This window comes from Aquarana catesbeiana, linkage group LG06, assembly GCF_042186555.1.
Source record: "Aquarana catesbeiana isolate 2022-GZ linkage group LG06, ASM4218655v1, whole genome shotgun sequence".
Taxonomy (NCBI): Eukaryota; Metazoa; Chordata; class Amphibia; order Anura; family Ranidae; genus Aquarana; species Aquarana catesbeiana.
The window spans coordinates 67,050,102-67,069,453 of record NC_133329.1 but is presented as its reverse complement, the minus strand read 5'-3'; the positions used below and the strand labels follow the sequence as shown (position 1 = coordinate 67,069,453).

The 19,352-nt window shown below is 43.8% G+C and overlaps 1 protein-coding gene across 4 annotated transcripts in view; it reads right to left on the bottom strand.

Moving 5' to 3' along the window:
- LOC141148578 (uncharacterized) overlaps positions 1-19,352 on the bottom strand; it is a 202,464-nt gene that overhangs the window by 141,482 nt on the left and 41,630 nt on the right. For 3 of the 4 annotated variants that reach the window (XM_073636140.1, XM_073636142.1, XM_073636143.1), the window contains exon 1: positions 7,179-7,278. The exons of the other annotated variant lie outside the window; for it this stretch is intronic. In XM_073636140.1, the coding sequence (XP_073492241.1) occupies positions 7,179-7,233 (55 nt within the window). In that variant the 5' untranslated portion in view covers positions 7,234-7,278. Of the gene's footprint in view, positions 1-7,178; positions 7,279-19,352 lie in introns of those variants that run through there. 4 annotated transcript variants of the gene reach the window in all.

The following is a 19,352-nucleotide window of genomic DNA, read 5'->3' as shown; positions in this document are numbered from 1 at the left end:
TGATGAGGAGGTAAACATCTACACAGATAGTAGGTACGCTTTTGGTGTCACGCACGACTATGGCGTAATCTGGGCGAATAGAGGATTTAAAACCGCTGACAACAAGCCAATCGCTAACTCTACACAAATTAAAGCACTCCTGCAAGCGATTCTTCTCCCAAAGAGGATAGCGGTCATCAAGGTAAAGGCACATTCATCAGATAACAGCAGAATTTCCAAAGGAAACGCTCTGGCAGACAGAGAAGCAAAAAAAGCCGCTGCCCTGTACATTGGTCAGCCAGCTCCCACAACAATGTTCTTCAAAGAACATTTTACATCACCCAACTTTAAAACCGTTGTGGCACAAATACAGGGATTAGCTACAGAAGAGGATGTTTCTTTTTGGGTCAAGGATGGCTTGACCAAGGACCAAGAAGGTCTTTGGTCAAAAGAGGGGAAGATATTGGGCATACCAGAATCAAGCAGTGTTCTCATACTTTCCTATCTCCATGGTCCAGGACATATAGGTACCACCGCCCTAACAAACATGTACACAAAGTCTTTCTGCACGAACAACTTAAGTAAACAGGCAAAACTCCTCACCAGCAGTTGTCTGACTTGTGCACAAAACAATGTCCAAGGGAAAAATCATGGATTACATGGCCACCTGCCCCCACCCCTGGGTCCCCTAACAGATTTGCAAATAGACTTCACACACATGCCCAAACAAAAAGGCAATTTTAAATACCTTTGCGTGATCGTATGCAAATGGTCGTCAGGTTGGGTTGAAGGAATTCCATGTACAGGTGAGACTGCCAAAATTGCTGCCAAATGCATACTGAACCATTGGGTTTGTAGGTTCGGAATACCAACGGCCATATGGTCAGACAGAGGGCCTGCCTTCAGCTCCTCTGTTACACAGACTTTAGCTAAGCTACTAGGCTTACAGTGGAAACTGCACATCCCTTACCACCCACAAAGTGCAGGAGTAGTGGAAAGAATGAATAGGAACATTAAGGACAAGTTAAAAAAAGCCACGGGGGGCACCATGAAAGGATGGTTGGATTACCTTCCTTCTGTCCTATTTCAGATCAGAACAACACCACATGCTAGAACAAAACTCTCGCCCTTTGAGATCTTGATGGGAGTTCCTGCAAACATAGAGCTGCCCCTCTTAGATCAAAACACTGACATTAACATCTATTCTCAACAGGAAATGTACGTGAAAAATCTGGTAAGTATGCTACAGGATATGAACGAACAAGTCTCTGTCACCTTTTCTCCTCTTTCAACAGAACCTACTCATCCCTTCATCCCAGGAGACAAAGTACTGGTGAAACAACTGGCACACAAAAAGAAGGTTGGACCCATTTTCTCTGGACCTTGGAAGATAGGGAAGGTTTCCAGAACTGCTGTACTGACCGATCTGGGAAACACCTGGATCCACGCCAGCCGGTTAAGGAAGTGTCCACAGCAACCCCAGACCCCTGACCCTCCTCCAGCACCCCAAGACTCCTCTGACCAGGAACAGCGACCAGGTTTGAAGGACATTCAAGAAGGCATAACACAAATCTCTCTGGACGACGAGACCAATCCCCCACCAACAAGAAGAAACGTGTAACAGAACTTTGCACACAGTACCTGACAAAATGATTTCCACCTTTGTGTCAGGAAAAACATTATGCTTCTGGACATGTCTGATTCTGATAGTATTTATACCTACTTGGTAGAATGACCATTTCGATGATATCGAATGGTCAAAGGGAGGATTGTAAGGAGATTCCATATTACATTACATTATTGATTAATTGATTAATTGTTGATTTCACTCTGTTCATGATTCATGATTTCACATTGCTTATTTTGCTTTAATAATCAGAAACATATCTTAGTATATTTTTGATTAAGATCAGACTGTCTTATGATTTACTGAAATATCTCATATATGTCTTTTCCTCTTTTTCTGTGTTCATCTGAGGAAACATCTGCTTGTGGTTTTGTCTCCGTACTTTTTAGGGAAGCTGCGGTTGTCCAGCAGACAAGTGACAGAGGATGAGGAATGTTTTGACCTATTAACTTGAACTACAGGGGTCACCCTTTTTGATATCACAAGATGTAGACACTATTAATGTTTGGAAAATCACAAGGTTGGGATATGTTTGGAAATTACCGAATATGCTAATATGTATTATCATTTTGATTGGCCCCCAAATTGTGGGCAGAGTCTTGTAAAGACAGCATAAAAAAGCGAATCTAAAAATAAAGACTTGTAATCATTTCAGCATACCTAGTGTGTGTATGTGTTATTGATTAACCGCCGGCGAGGACCTCCACTGAGCCACATCCAAGAGCCTAGGCCACAAGGAGAAGACGGGCGCCTAACAATGCTCTCAATCTTTTGCTGGCTGGAATTCCGCCAGCAAAAGTCCAATGGAGCATACGCACGGTCACATTTTCCGACCAAAAGCTCTCATACGTCTTTTGCTGGCCGAATTTCCGATCGTGTGTACGGGGCATTAGTCTGTACAATCTATTTAAAGAGTGGCAATCCAACAGTTCTTGCAGAGAATACAGTGATGCACATTTATTGCCGGGAAAACTCATTTGGCATGAAATATTTAGAAAATTTAATTTGACCATTTTGCTGAGCACTGTGGCATCTGTTATGATGGCTGATTAGTTGAAGGTTTTTATAGGTGGCAAACATCCTGGGTAATTTAACTAGTTACGAGGCATTACACTGTGGCAAATTGTGAATCTGGTAGAGCTAGACTGGATTTCTTTTGCATTTATATAGTGGGGGGTTCTACACTGACCACCAATGTAATAGAGAATTTACACTGACCACCAATGTAATAGAGAATTTACACTGACCACCAATGTAATGGAGATTTCCACACTGACCATCAATGTAATGGAAAATTTACACTGACCACTAATGTAATAGGAGCATTTACAGCAACCACCAATGTAAGGCGGGATTTACGCTGATTACCATTGTATGGGAGACTTTACATTATCCACGAATGTAAGGGGAAAATTCTACACTGACCAACAATGTAATGGAGAATTTGCCCTGACTACCACTGTAAGGGGAGACCTTACACTGTCCCCCAATGTAATGGGGAATTTACACTGACTGTCGTGTAACAGGGAATTTACACCTACGACCAATGTAAAGGGATATTTCTACACTGACCACCAATATAAGGAGAGATTTACACTGACCACCAAGGCTGCTGTTAGAAACCATGGGGTCCCATATGGACAACCTGATATGAGGCCCCATACAGCCAATGCTTCAGAAATGAATGAACACAGTAAGTGATCAGTACTGATCACTCATTGTGTTTATTCAGTAAAGGAAAGGGTTGGTAAATATTACATATTTACTAGACCCTTCCCCCATTTTCAAACTTGAAGGATCCTATTGTGTGCTTGCAGCTTCCGGCAGGAAAGAGGATGGAAGCCATCAGCACTTCGGGAGTGGAGGAGCCAGCTGGGGGAAATGTAAGGTGCACAGGGAGGGTGATCTGTGTGGCAGGGGGGCAATTACTGGGACCAATCCTTTGTATGGCTCTCTCTGCAGCAGCTGAAAGCCAAGCCAACGGGAGAGAGAGGAAAAGAAGCCAGCTTTCAGCTGTTGTAGAGAAAGACATACAGGGGATTGGTTCCAGTAATTGCCCCCCCTTATCTCTCTCTCTCTCTCTCTCTCTCTCTCTCTCTCTCTCTCTCTCTCTCTCTCTCTCTCTCCCTCCCTCCCCATCGATTACAGCCACTGTGCCCATAAACGCAGCCACTGTGCCCATAAATTGCCACCACTGTGCCCATTAAACACAGCCACTGTGCCCATCAAACGCAGCCACTGTACCCATAAATTGCCACCATTGTGCCAATTAAACGCAGCCACTGTGCCCATAAATTACAGCCACTGTGCCCATTAAACGCAGCCACTGTGCCATCAAGCCCAGCCACTGTACCCATAAATTGCCACCACTGTGCCCATTAAACACAGCCACTGTGCCATCAAACGCAGCCACTGTACCCATAAATTCCCACCACTGTTCCCATTAAATACAGCCACTGTGCCCATCAAACGCAACCACTGTACCCATAAATTCCCACCACTGTGCCCATTAAACGCAGCCACTGTGCCCATAAATTCCCGCCACTGTGCCCATCAAACACAGCCACTGTGCCATCAAACGCAGCCACTGTACCCATCAATTGCAGCCACTGTGCCCATTAAACACAGCCTCTGTGCCATCAAGCGCAGCCACTGTACCCATAAATTGCCACCACTGTGCCCATTAAACGCAGCCACTGTGCCCATAAATTCCCACCACTGTGCCCATCAAACACAGCCACTGTACTCATAAATTGCCACCACTGTGCCCATTAAACGCAGCCACTGTGCCCATAAATTCCCACCACTGTGCCATCAAACGCAGCCACTGTACCCATCAATTGCAGCCACTGTGCCCATTAAACACAACCACTGTGCTATCAAGCGCCACCACTGTGCCCATCAAGCGCCACCACTGTGCCCATCAAGCGCCGCCACTGTGCCCATTAAACGCCGCCACTGTGCCCATCAAACACAGCCACTGTGCCCATCAATCGCAGCCACTATGCCATCAAACGCAGCCACTGTAACCATCAATTGCCGCCCTCTCTCTCTCTCTCTTTCTCTCTCTCTCTCATCAAACGCAGCCACTGTTGTACCCATCGATTACAGCCACTGTGCCCATAAATTCCAGCCACTGTACCATCAAACGCAGCCACTGTTGTACCCATCGATTACAGCCACTGTGCCCATAAATTCCAGCCACTGTACCCAACGATTACAGCCATTGTGCCCATAAATTCCAGCCACTGTACCATCAAACGCAGCCACTGTACCCATCGATTACAGCCACTGTGCCCATTAAACGCAGCCACTGTGCCATCAAGCCCAGCCACTGTACCCATAAATTGCCACTACTGTGCCCATTAAACACAGCCACTGTGCCCATCAAACGCAGCCACTTTACCCATAAATTGCCACCACTGTGCCCATTAAACGCAGCCACTGTGTCCATAAATTACAGCCACTGTGCCCATTAAACGCAGCCACTGTGCCATCAAGCCCAGCCACTGTACCCATAAATTGCCACCACTGTGCCCATTAAACACAGACACTGTGCCCATCAAACGCAGCCACTGTACCCATAAATTCCCACCACTATGCCCATTAAACGCAGCCACTGTGCCCATAAATTCCCACCACTGTGCCCATAAATTCCCGCCACTGTGCCCATCAAGCACAGCCACTGTGCCATCAAACGCAGCCATTGTACCCATCAATTGCTGCCACTGTGCCCATTAAAGACAGCCACTGTGCCCATAAATTCCCACCACTGTGCCCATCAAACACAGCCACTGTACCCATAAATTGCCACCACTGTGCCCATTAAACGCAGCCACTGTGCCCATAAATTCCCACCACTGTGCCCATCAAACACAGCCACTGTGCCATCAAACGCAGCCACTACCCATCAATTGCAGCCACTGTGCCCATTAAACACAACCACTGTCCCATCAAGCGCCACCACTGTGCCCATCAAGCGCCACCACTGTGCCTATTAAACGCAGCCACTGTGCCCATCAAACGCAGCCACTGTGCCCATCAAATGCAGCCACTGTGCCCATCAATTGCCGCCAGTTTGCCCCATCAATTGCCGCCAGTTTGCCCCATCAATTGCCACCAGTTTGCCCCATCAATTTCAGCCAGTTTGCCCCATCAATTCCTGCCAGTGCCCCCCCCCCCGCCCGGCACTTACCTGTCTCAGGTCAGCGCGTTGCTCCACGCTCACTCCGATCACAGCGCCTGTCGCTTCAGCCAATCAGGTGACAGGTAACCAGACCCAGTGCACCTGATTGGCTGAGAGGCGGGTCAGTGTTAGGGAAGCGATTTATTTGATTTCCTAACACAGCACTGTGTAAGCAGCGAACGCACAGCAGTGTATATATATATATATATATATATATATATATATATATATATATATAAAGCCCTATGTGCTTTTATATGTGTCTTATCTATAAAAAATGCACTCTTTAAATGTGCTTTAAAATGCATGGTTTTCCATTTTATGAACAAGAAAATAATGACGTTATGCTGTTGGGCTGGTATAATAATGCTATGGGGCTGGTATGACATTTTTTCCAGGGCTGGTTTTCATACCCAGTCCGGCCCTGCCCGGCGGAAGCCTCTCCTCCGTGCAAAACACCTAAAAGCCCACATGGAGTTTGCTAAAAAAACACCTGAAGCACTCCAAGATAATGAGAAATAAGATTCTCTGGTCGGAGACCAAGATATAGCTTTTTAGCCTTAATTCTAAATGGTATGTGTGGAGAAAACCAGGCACTGCTCATCACCTGTCCAGTACAGTCCCAATAGTGAAGTATGGTGGTGGCAGCATCATGCTGTGGGGGTGTTTTTCAGCTGCAGGGACAGGACGACTGGTTGCAATCGAGGGAAAGGTGAATGTGCCCAAGTATAGGGATATCCTGGACGAAAACCTTCTCCAGAGTGCTCAGGACCTCAGACTGGGCCGAAGGTTTACCTTCCAACAAGACAATGACCCTAAGCACACAGATAAAATAACGAAGGAGTGGCTTTACAACAACTCCGTGACTGTTCTTGAATGGCCCAGCCAGAGCCCTGACTTAAACCCAATTGAGCATCTCTGGAGAGACCTAAAAATTGGCTGTCCACCAACGTTTACCATCCAACCTGACAGAACTGGAGAGGATTTGCAAGGAGGAATGGCAGAGGATCCCCAAATCCAGGTGTGAAAAACTTGTTGCATCTTTCCCAAAAAGATTCATGGCTGTATTATATCAAAAGGGAGCTTCTACTAAATACTGAGCAAAGGGTCTGAATACTTAGGACCATGTGATATTTCAGTTTTTCTTTTTTAATAAATCTGCAAAAATGTCAACAATTCTGTGTTTTTTCTGTCAATATGGGGTGCTGTGTGTACATTAATGATCAAAAAAATGAACTTAAATGATTTTAGCAAATGGATGCAATATAACAAAGAGTGAAAAATTTAAGGGGGTCTGAATACTTTCCGTCCCAACTGTATATATCATCTTTATAGTTAAATGAATGGCTCATTCCCCCTCACCAATGATAAAAGGTTAAAACTTACATGTCTGGCACAGAGAGAGAAGAATCAGTATTCCCAGAATAGTCCTCTCCGCCATCCTGAGTCTTTGTGGAATGATTTCCCTTTAGCCCGATGTGCCAACAAAACACTGAACAGTCACATGGATTTCTTTCACTTAGTTTCACTTTCAGAAAAAGGAATTTTGTTTTTGTCTTAAAATATCCTTAAAAGGTTATGTCCGAATATGATATTGTTGTCAACCTTTCAAAATATATATATATTTTTTGTACAGGGACACTTTTTTTTTGTTTTCCATCCAGCAAGCCAGTGTAAACAGGGAATATAATTTAATCGGATGGGACATTTATTTAAAATGAACTGGTTCTATAAGAGGCATATCATTAACATACTGAACAATGTTTGAGTATAATAGCCACCAGAGGACACCCCCCCCCCATCCACACTCTGTAGTGTGGATAGTGGAATTGAGTGACTTCACAAAATAAATTTTAACGTGTATGGCTAGCCTTAGTTTGTATAATCTCTTTAAAGTGTTGGCAATCCAACAGTTCTTGTAGAGAATACAGTGATACACATTTATTGCAGGGAAAACTCATTTGGCATGAAATATTAAGAAAATATAATTTGACCAATGGCCATTTTGCTGAGTACAGCGGCATCTGTTATGATGGGTTGAAGGTTTTTTATAGTTGGCAAAAATCCTGGGTAATTTAACTAGTTAGGAGCCTTTTACACTGTGTCAAATTGTGAATCTTGTAGAGCTAGACTGGAAATCTTTTGCATGTACAGTATATAGTGGGGGGTTCTACACTGACCACCAATGTAATGGGGATTTCTACACTGACCACCAATGTAATGGGGATTTCTACACTGACCACCAATGTAATGGGGATTTCTACACTGACCACAGCAGGGCCAGGGTGTCAGCCAGCCACCCACGGTGACCCACCCACACCAGGGAGCCAGCCAGCCACAGAGGACGTGGGAGCCAGCCAGCCACAGGTACAGTATCCATAGTTAAGGTAAGAGGAGCGCTACACAGTGTCAATTTTTTTCTACTTTGAGAGAGGTTGGGGCAGGGGTGAGAGTCATGGCACAAGGAGGGGGTCCAGTGAGGACCAGAGTGAATGAAGATGTTCACTGTACACTCTGTTAGAAAGAGACCCCCCTCCAGGTCCCATTAGACTCCTTTGTAATCTCTAATGGGTCCTGGAGGAGATGCTTTCTAACAGACTCTCTAATGGACCCTATTAGAGAGAGACCTCCCTCCAGGTCCCATTAAAAAAAGGCAGATTTTGTACTTTGTGCAAAATGTAGGGGTGGGACCATGGGCGGGGTCAGGGTGGGGTCAGGGGTGGGTCATGGGCGGGGCCTGTCAGAGGCCCTTGCTTTATTTGGTCCGGGGCCCTGAGTGTTGCCAGTCCGCCCCTGGGTATATGCAAACCTCTTATCTGTATAAGCGTTATTATGTTGGCCATAGACAGGCAGATATTTCCCGGAGAATAATAAGCAGTGTCACATTTGCCGATCCTTGAGCTTCTCACAATTATTCTGCTGATATTGTCCCTCCAATTTTAGCACTAGCATAACTAGAGTAAACTACAGAAGAGTTGGTTCACAGACAGGATTGCCTTGCCCTTACCAGTTTACTAAGGCCCCGAGGTGAGATTGTAGCCCAAGAGAACATTTCAGTAAGGCAAAAAGCAATTACATGTTTAGATTAGACAAACATTCTGTTCTATCAACTTATTTCTAATTGCATAGTTGCCAACATTGCAAAAAAATATGTGGGACACTTTTTTGGCTGTAGGCGGAGCCGTGCAATAATTAGGGGACGGGGCATTTGTTTGTAGGCGTGGCCTAGCAAAAAAATTACAAGTGCGGCCCGCTGTGAAAATGGGCGTGGCCTGCGTGTAAAAATGGGCGTGGCTTAAATGGCCGTGGCTCGATAGGGTGTGGTTAGAGTTTGAGATAAATGAGGGATGGAGAGGGAAAGGGGGAGAGGGGGAATGACGGGACAGCAGCCCCAGATCCTACACAATAGAAATATGTGTATTCTAGAAAGTTTAACAATCAGCAGATAAAGATACTCCAAACGCCAGGTGTTAACGCTTCAATCATCCCGGCACCATGGTTGTTATGGTGTCAAGATGATTGAAGCGCATTATTTCTATTATTACATTGTAATATAAAATTAAATCATTCAACTCACCATAATGCCGAATCAGTGGGATCCCTGAGCGTGTCACTAGCCACGTCGCCTGCCACCAGCAGAGTCTGTCCTTGCATCAGCTGCCCCCGGCAGAGTCTGTCCTTGCATCAGGTGCCCCCGGCAGAGTCTGTCCTTGCATCAGGTGCCCCGGCAGAGTCTGTATAGACCCCCTCAGTGCAGACCCCCTCCATCAGTGCAGACCCCCTCCATCAGTGCAGACCCCCTCCATTAGTGCAGATCCCCTCCATCAGTGCAGACCCCCTCCATCAGTGCAGATCCCCTCCATCAGTGCAGATCCCCTCCATCAGTGCAGACTCCCTCCATCAGTGCAGACCCCACCTCTATTAGTGCAGCCCCCCCTCTATTAGTGCAGCCCCTCCTCAGTGCAGCCCCCCTCTATTAGTGCAGCCCCCCCTCTCAGTGCAGCCCCCTCTATTAGTGCAGCCCCCCTCAATTAGTGCAGCCCCCCCTCTATAAGTGCAGACCCCCCCTCAATGCAGCTCCCCTCTATAAGTGCAGACCCCCCCCTCAATGCAGCCCCCCCTCAATTAGTGCAGCCACCCCCCCCTCAATGCAGCCCCCACTCTATAAGTGCAGACCCCCCCCTCAATGCAGCCCCCACTCTATAAGTGCAGACCCCCCTCAATGCAGCCCCCCTCTATAAGTGCAGACCCCCCCTCAGTGCAGCCCCCCTCAATTAGTGCAGCCACCCCCCCTCAATGCAGCCCCCCTCTATAAGTGCAGACCCCCCTCAATGCAGCCCCACCTCACCCCCCGCTCACCCCCCTTCAGTGCAGGTGCGGCCGGCCGGTGTTCTGCCTGCCAAGAAAGTTCCCCTCCGCAAGTATGGACCCCCTGTACTGCGCAGGCGCAGCGCTTGCGCAGTACGGGGCAGGGGAACTTAGTTTCGGCAAGACACGCGGCGCTGTTGCAGTTGCAGGCCGCCATTTTGCTGGAGCCAGCTGCTCCAAAACAAAAAAAAACATTCCCGATTTTCCTTATGGAAAATCCCGATTCGGGACACCCTCCATCCGGTACGAGGGTCCCAAAATCGGGATTGTCCCGGGAAAATTGGGACTGTTGGCAACTATGTAATTGCAGAAATGTATTAAAATGTACAGTCCAATACATCAAAACAACCCCTATATTTTGTAAATATTTATGCAGTTTGACTTTTATTTCACATAAACATTTTCATATATTATTCATTTGTAAGGGGTATCTAGGACTAAAAAGCCATTATGAGAAGTTTATTCCAATCCACAGAAAATTTGCTGATCTTTTGGAAATCAGAATTGTCTTTTAGGGATGACATTTAGGCTTGAGATGAACATGGGTCTGACCCAAACCCAGATCTTTCACCCTTCAAAGACCTGCAAACAATTTTTCCCAAATTGGCCACTTTATCCGCCCAAATTCCTGGCTTCTGTAATGTAAACAAAAACCTGAAGACCTTGAGAGACAGCATTGACCAAATATAGTCATGACCATATTTGGTCAATAATGTCACTGCAGAAACAATCCTGCGGTGCTTGGGATCAGTCATTTTATGAAGGGAATGCGATGTGTACGCATGGTGGCCACCAGATCATTGTGATTGACAAGGATTTATATTGGAGACATTAGTGACTTTTTCCTGTATTGTTTTTAAAGGACTTTGTCAAGGCATTAGTGTGCTTGTTTACATTTTATGATTTTTGGGAAAGGGAGGTGGCAGATATCTGGTAGCCCCATTTTTATAAAGCATGCTTTCAGATTCTCTTGTAAGCCTCCCAGTAACCTCCTCCATATCCCTTTTGTGGGGCAGGATATAGGGAAAAGACCCTTGTCTCTCAACTTTGGGACAAAGTGTTTTGCAAAGGTGAAAGCCTTGGCACCACTTCTTTGCAAGGTGCCCCCCAGTGTGAAAATACATGTTGCTTGGTCTGGTGCAGCAAGGGGAGGGGGACGGCATTCTCACTGCCCTCCCTTTCCTGGTCAAGGCTGCATGCCTGGATAAGGGTCTGGTAGAAACTTTAATAGAAACTCCATGCCATTTTTTTCATGTTTTTTTTTAAAGTAATACATCATACTGTTCCATAATACCACATACAGCTTTAAGGCATTCCCCAAGCATGTTATTTACTGTATCTTGTTCATTACAGCAAACTGTTGGGTCGCTTAAACTACAGTTTGCTGTAATGGTCAGTAGTTCAAGAAGTTTAGCATGTAGGGCCAGTGTAACAGGCCCCTATGCTAATCTACTGTAAGTTCCCACTAAAGTCAAATACATTTTTATTTTTTCAAAAATATAGATGTGTGGAGTACAATTTTACATTTTTACTTATATCTTTTTCATTTTTTTTTATTTCCCAACATTCTCATTTTTGGAAGGTGGACCACAAATCTGATCAAGTCAGCCATATAGCCTACCACTCCTATCTTTTCTGTTATTTATTTTCACCTGTATGGAGTCTAGAGCTGCATCTAAAAGGATTCTATTGTATCCCTTTAACCACTTCAGCCCCGGAAGATTTGGCTGCTTAATGACCAGGCCATTTTTTGCAATTCGGCACTGAGTTGCTTTAACTGACAAATGCGTGATCGTGCGACGCTGCACCCAAACTAAATTGATGTCCTTTTTTTCCCACAAATAGAGCTTTGTTTTGGTGGTATTTGATCATCTCTGCGGTTTTTATTTTTTGCGCTATAAACAAAAATAGGGCGACAATTTTGAAAAAAACAATATTTTGCACTTTTTGCCATAATAAATATCCCCTTTTTTTTTTTAAAAAAAAGCAATAAGCGTATATTGATTGGTTTATGCAAAAGTTATAGCGTCTACAAAATAGGGGATATATTTATAACACTTTTATTATTATTTTTTTTTTCTTTTACTAGTAATGGCATGGAGGTGATCTGTGATTTTTATCTCGGGACTGCAACATTATGGCGGACACATCAGACACTTTTGACACATTTTTTGGACCATTGGCATTTATACAGCGATCAGTGCTATAAAAATGCACTGATTACTAATTTCACTGGCAGTTAACACTAGGGGGCGATCAAGGGGTTAACTGTGTTCCCTGTGTGTGTTTCTAACTGTAGGGGGAGGGGACTGACCTAGAGAAAATGACAGATCATGATTCCTAGCTATTAGGAACTCATGATCTGTCTCTCCTCACAGAACAGAACAGGGATTTGTGTTTATACACACGTCCCTGTTCTGCCTCTTGTGCCCGCGATCGCTTGTGGCCAGCGGTCATCGCGACCATCGGCCACGAGCATCGGCACCTCAGCAGTGCAGTGGGCACGTGCGCGCGTGGACTTGGTATTCCGCTTAAAGGAGCCAACGTAGAGCTACGACGGCTCACGGGATCGTGTCGACCTGCCGCAGTATGATGGCGGCTGGTCATCAAGTGGTTAAAGTTGAACTATAGGCAAACCTTTTTTTTCCATTTTGGATAGAGTAAGGGAAGGTTGTAACCCCTGTCAGTTTAGTTTTTGCCATCTGTGTCCCATTAGGGAGATTTCCATTCACTTCCTGTCCCACAACCAAAACAGGAAGTGAAAAAAGTCACTTCAAAAAAAGGGAATTCCTTGGGAACCCCCAGGTCACCAGAACTAGTGTCCCCATTGTAAAATTTCTCCTCTATTACTTTTCTGGGGGCAACCCAAAATGTGGGGTTTCATTTACTTTCACTTTCGATGATAAAGGGAAACAGGACAAATAGAGAGGGTGAACCTCCTTAACAGGTACACAGACTGCAATAAAAAACAGGGGTTCTAAGCCCTCTCCACTCCATCCAAAACTAAAAAAAAAGTTTTAGCTTTAGTTATACTGCATAAAGCTCACTATCTCTCTAGTGGAAGATTTCCTTAACCTTAATCTTTATTTCTTTGTGTAAATACTCCAAAAAAGACTATTAGTCTCAGTATCAAAACAGCCAATAATCCACCCTTCAAAAAAAGTCAAGAAGCAAAAATTTCTCTAACCACCCAATATGTTTTGCCAAATCTCTCATGACTTCATCAGGAGAATGCAAAATATAATGCTCAAAAGTGTTTAGTGTCCCATAAAGGAAATAAAATAGCCCCTCTCTAAACAAAATCATAATTTGTGGACCACTATGCCAATGTGCTGGTTTGCATTTTATAATCTCACAAGATGGCACCAAGCATGCATGATGATGTCATCAGGCATGTCATGTATACGTTACAGCATGAGCACACACATGATGCCCATCATCACATTGTGCCGGACGAGACGTCATTGTGCACTACTAATTTTTTCAACACACACACACACACACATAATCCAATTGACTCCACAGTCCTATGTTTACCACCATTTTCTCTAAATCTCCATATTTTTTATTCAAATAATTTTAGCTTATTATATATAAGACATACTCCTACTTCAATCAATAAATGGAAGATATGTAAAGCCCTAATTTAGACCATAAGGTATCATTGAATTAAGTGAGAAGATCCACCTAGCTTCCATACGCAGTAATAGTGTCCATATTCCCCTTTCTCCTGCCCAATTTGACTTGGTTTAGTCCCCAAAATTGGAGGCCATCCAGCTTTACACCATGCTTATCCCACATATGACGTGGAATCAGTTTATCTTTTTTCAGACTTATATCACAACATGTTCCAATACTCTTCTTAGTTTTCACATTGTTATTTTTTCCCAAATACATTACCTGGCATGGGAATTTTCCCACATATATAAAATCTGTTACAACTACAGTTGATAAATGTATTAGTTATCTTTTCCCCATTTTAGAGTTCACAAACTCTTTTACATTTGGCATATATGCCATTCTATGCAGTGTCCACAATTATATGACCCCTTAGGAGGTTCTCAAAGCCAATTGGTTTTACTGCTTGTTCTTCTGTCTTTGCAACCTTTTACAAAGTGGTAATATAATGTGTTTGTGTGCCCTAAAATTATCTTTTGTATATTTTTTACTGAAATTTTGAATTTCATAAATCATTAGGCTAATATTGTGTGAAATAAAAAATTGGAACTACCACCATTTTATTTCTCTAGGACTTTGGTGCCCAAAACCAGACTGCCAGCACTCTATGTGTGGCCCATGGCATCTTGTCTGTGCCGACATTCTGAAGCACTGGCAGAGTCTGACATGTTGGGCACCAGGGAGACAAATAAAAAAACAAACTACCTTTAGCTCCTTTTCCTTTTTAGGAGATCCAGTCTACTTTTCTGCTGCCTTGCTGTTTCCCCCTTAGCCTAGGTTAACAGGACCTTTGTGGGTTGTGAACGGGTGCAAAATAGCATGCATTCATGACCTGCAGGGCGCATCAGATGCAACAGAATAGGTAAACATTTAAACCAAAAAAATACTGTGCTATCCCTAAATGTGATCAATGAAAATATATGTGTACCTATGAAAACAAAAAAAATTTTTGATGCTGCTACACCCCTAAATGTGAGACAACCTCCACTTTGTAATGCTGTATATAGAAAAGGCTGTGCTGCTTATTAAGTGAGTGTAATCGTGAATCACTTAAATGACCTCAACTAATGCACCCATATGAGATGAAAAAACAGTGAAGAAAGAACTATATTGCTGACAAGTGCTTAAAATTAGTTCACACAAAAACTGAACAAAAACAACAAAGTTCATACAGAAAGTTTCTTGCTGAGACAGTCTTTCATAAGAAAAAAAGGAGGAGAAAAAAACACCAATCTTCCAAACGATGGGAAGCATGCAATGCTGATGGATCCATCGCTGATCCCGGAAGCTACGGGCAGCAGCTGTGAGCCGGCCAGCATATGTTTTTATACGCGATTTACAACTACCTTATTGTAAGTGCATGTCTATTATTTCTTTTAATAAATGTGTATTGTGTCACGCTATGGAGCTTTCCTTTTTGTATTTTTCCATGGGAATTAACATACTGTCCAACAGAGACCCAGTGGCTGGGGGACACAGCCACAAGCCCATACGATCTCCCTAACAAGAGATCAGTTGATCTGTTAAGGGGCAGCTTATTCAGAGGTGGAGGAATTTCCCTATCATCACACTCTTCAGGGTGTCAGCATTGCATGCTTCACATAGTTTGGAAGATTGGTGTTTTTTTCTCCTCCTTTTTTTCTTATGAAAGACTGTCTCAGCAAGAAACTTTCTGTATGAACTTTGCTGTTTTTGTTCAGTTTTTGAATTTTCATACCTAAAGATTAATCTATTATGCTCAAATTTGTGTGAACTAATTTTAAGCACTTGTCAGCAATATAGTTCTTTCTTCACTGTTTTTTCATCTCATATGGGTGCATTAGTTGAGGTAATTTAAGTGATTCACGATTACACTCACTTAATAAGCAGCGCAGCCTTTTCTATATACAGAATAGGTAAACACACTTGTGGATAGCTGCGCTTTTTCAATGTATACACATTAGAAATGATTTTACTCACTGCTCACCCGCTTCTAATGAAACACACAAAAACCAAAAAAAAGCATAAAATGTGTACAACGAATTATCCATGAAAGAAAAAAAATTTATACAAAAGAATTATTCTTGGTGCAGTTCAAACAAGTGACAAAGTCCGATATGGTATCAAGAGAGTAGGAGTGTCAGACAAGCACAAAAGTGCTTGAGTGATGTTTTTGTTCGATATGTAATAAAATGATTTCCACCGCCAACACTCTGTGCAAATGGTGCCCTAGCCCAGTGGGTCCACACTCATCAGAGGGGCAAGACCACCTTAGCATATGCATATAGTAGGTCTGCAATGCTTTTCCCAGCACTGCTGTGGGTGGCAACCCTCCTCTGGTTTCATCTTCTATGACACAGATCCATGAAGCAGCTCACATATAGGAAAGGATCAAGTAGAAATGGATCTCATAGCGCATACCATTTTATTAACATATTTGTTAAAAAAATGTATATAAATCACACTCACAATTTCCGGTGCCCTCCCTGGCACCCCCGAATCATCTGCCGGTTTATTTGTAAAGCCTCTGCTGCAAGAGCCAATGTGTTCTCTAATCTGCGGCTTGTAGACCAAAGTACTTTATTTGATATTTGAGCATTTTATTAACAAAAAGCACTTTATTTAAAATTTGGTTGTTTTTATTTATAGTGATATTTGGTATGCAATTTATTTTTATTGCACAGTTTACACAGTTTATATATTTTTAAATATTGCACTTTAGTATAAAAAATTGTGTAGTTAAGTGCTGTGGATTGAGAGCATAATTAAGGATGAAAGTCGGTAACTGTCATTGATAGATAGTCCTGCTTTATTCAGCTCTTGCACTCTGCACCCAAAGAGAAGGAAATAGGGCTGTAGTCAGGGCCATCTTTAACACTGATTGGACCCTGGACAAACATTTTCTTGGGCCTGCCAGGTTTTTCCTGAACAGTCAGTGCCGCCAGCTACAGCCGGTAACACTGATCATTGTTTTCTGCCGGCGGGGGGAGGCTCCCCCTGTCAGAATACAATACCACAAAAGTAGTGAGCAACCCTGCGAGCCACTTACGGATGAATGCCTACAAATGGTGAGTAATTAGTCTTAAGTGGAGACCAGCTGCAAACACTTAGTCACGTTTCATAATCGTGCAAAGTGATAAAACTAAAACAATGTGTCTGCGCTAGAAAAAAATCACATCAATCAAAAGTGCAGCAATAATAAACATAAGCAACATAGGTGTTTAACAAATAATACACTTGAGTGAAAACACCTCTAAGTACTAGGGTATAAAGTGCACAGTGCTATATAAAACACACAATGTGAGTGATCAATCAAAAAACATATCACATAAATAATGAATCAAATGAAATGTAAAGGGATATAACTCCTGGTGAATGAAATAAAGTCCAAAACCGTATATATCCAAAAATATAAGAGTACCCAGAAGAAACATAATCCAAAGATTTAGTGAAATTCACATATCCTTCCTTCCAAAAGTGTATCACCAGGAAACATGCTGTAGTGTCTTCCAGCCACCCCCACAGGTGTATATGCTCACCTTCCTGTGTGTGACACAGCGATTAAACTATGTCAAACAAAGCCTTGGAGCCACTCCTGTGCTCATTTGGAACCAGCTGTACAGACCTCCAATGTTCTCAAACGAAGATAATATATGCAAAAGAAAAAAACTCCATAGCGCAATATTGCAAGGTGTAATAAAAGGATTTTAATAAAATAGTTCTCTCCCCTTGCTGGGGTACTCACATACTATGGGTGCGTGAGTGCACCATCCTTAACAAACAAATAACGGTCAATCTCGCGGTGTGGCGTGCGATGCGGTGTGTGTATCGAAATTCTCCTTCTCCCTCTCTGCTGACAGCTCCGTCCAGGCCCCTCCCCTACGCCTGTTCGGCACCGGGACCACGTGCCTTCCCCCTGATGAAGGCACGTGGTCCCGGTGCCGAACACGCGCCCAAGAAGGATAGCAATCTGGCAGTCATGCTCCCCCTGCTGCAGCATACTGCCAGGTTTGCTCCAGTGATGAGGAAGGAGGGGATGATGAGGTCACTGACTCAACGTGGGTGCCTGATAGGAGAGAGGAGGAGGAGGAGGAGGCGGCACATCACCAACGAGGCAAGATGCTCTCCAGGGACCAGCCTAAGGGCAGCACATTGACTGCATCACACCCCAAAGCTCCACATGTGCAGGGCGCTGCAGTCTCTGCGCATTATTCAAAAAGTTCTTTGGTGTGGGCCTTTTTTGAGACAAGTGCATCAGATCGCACCGCTGCTATTTGCAACATATGTCTCAAGCGTATCTCACGTGGCCAAAACATCTCCCGCTTGGGTACCACATGCTTGACCAGACATATGTTGACCTTGGTTTCTTTCCCCCCCTCCTTTCCCCCCCCCTCCCTCTCTTCCTGGCCCTTCCTTCCCCCTTCTTTCCCCCCCCCTTCCTCCCCTCCCCCTCCCTTTTCCTCCCTCTGGGCTTCCTTACCTCCCTACTTCCCCTTCCTCCTCTCCGTCCCCAGCCCCTCCCCCTCCCTTTCCCTGCCCCTATCTTTCCTTCTCACCTCCCCACTGTCTCATATTATGCACTACCATGCCTTTTGGCTCTTATCACTTATTCTTACCCTTTCGGTCACATACTCATCCTTTTATTCTCGTACACTTAAGGTTCAAATTATGCCATTTCATATCCCTCACCAGTCACTCCCCTCATCACTATTTTTTAGTATCACCCCCACTTTTTTATTATTCATTATTAATTATTAATTATTCATAATTTTTATTTCTACCTCTGTGCGTGATAATTTAGGTTACCTTATTACCCGATAATAATTACCTTACGCTTATTACCCCCGTCATTCTGTTAGCTCCCCCAGGTCGCCGTGGGAGAATATTCTTGGGCGGTGGGGCCGCGCGCCTGGGACCTGTTGGGACCTGGGTAAGCAGACTCGCTCCCCTTCCCCCTAGAACGTTGCATTACCTTTTTTGTGAATATTGATGCTAGATTATAATTATATTAATTATGTAATTTGGTAATTCTATTGTATATCCTCTATTTGCTAGGTTGAGACTGTTTTGCTCAAAATCATCTCCAGATTCCCTCCTGACGAAGCGGTTTATGTCCGCGAAACTAGTCGAGGATATGATATCTGAGATTTTGTGTTGTACTGTATACCAATGATCCTACTGGTGATATACCTGTACTTTTATTATGTTTTATTGTATTACCATTGTTGTGTCTTCTGCATCAATAAAAACAATTATAATTTTTATTACTGCTTTTTTTATATTCTATACCCATACCTCTGTTTATCGTACCGGAATAGTCCAACATGCCCCCACTTCTTGGTCGCCTGACTGGGGATCTGGCTTCCAATCCTTTTGATTATTCATTTCTGGATGATGGTACACCTATACAATTTTTGTTACTCTAATTACCCATTATAGAGGCCACTCCACTAATCGTATACATTGGGTGGATAACACACCCGGCATCATGTTGAGTGGGATACTGGGGTGGGCTGTCATAGGGGATGGGTCATT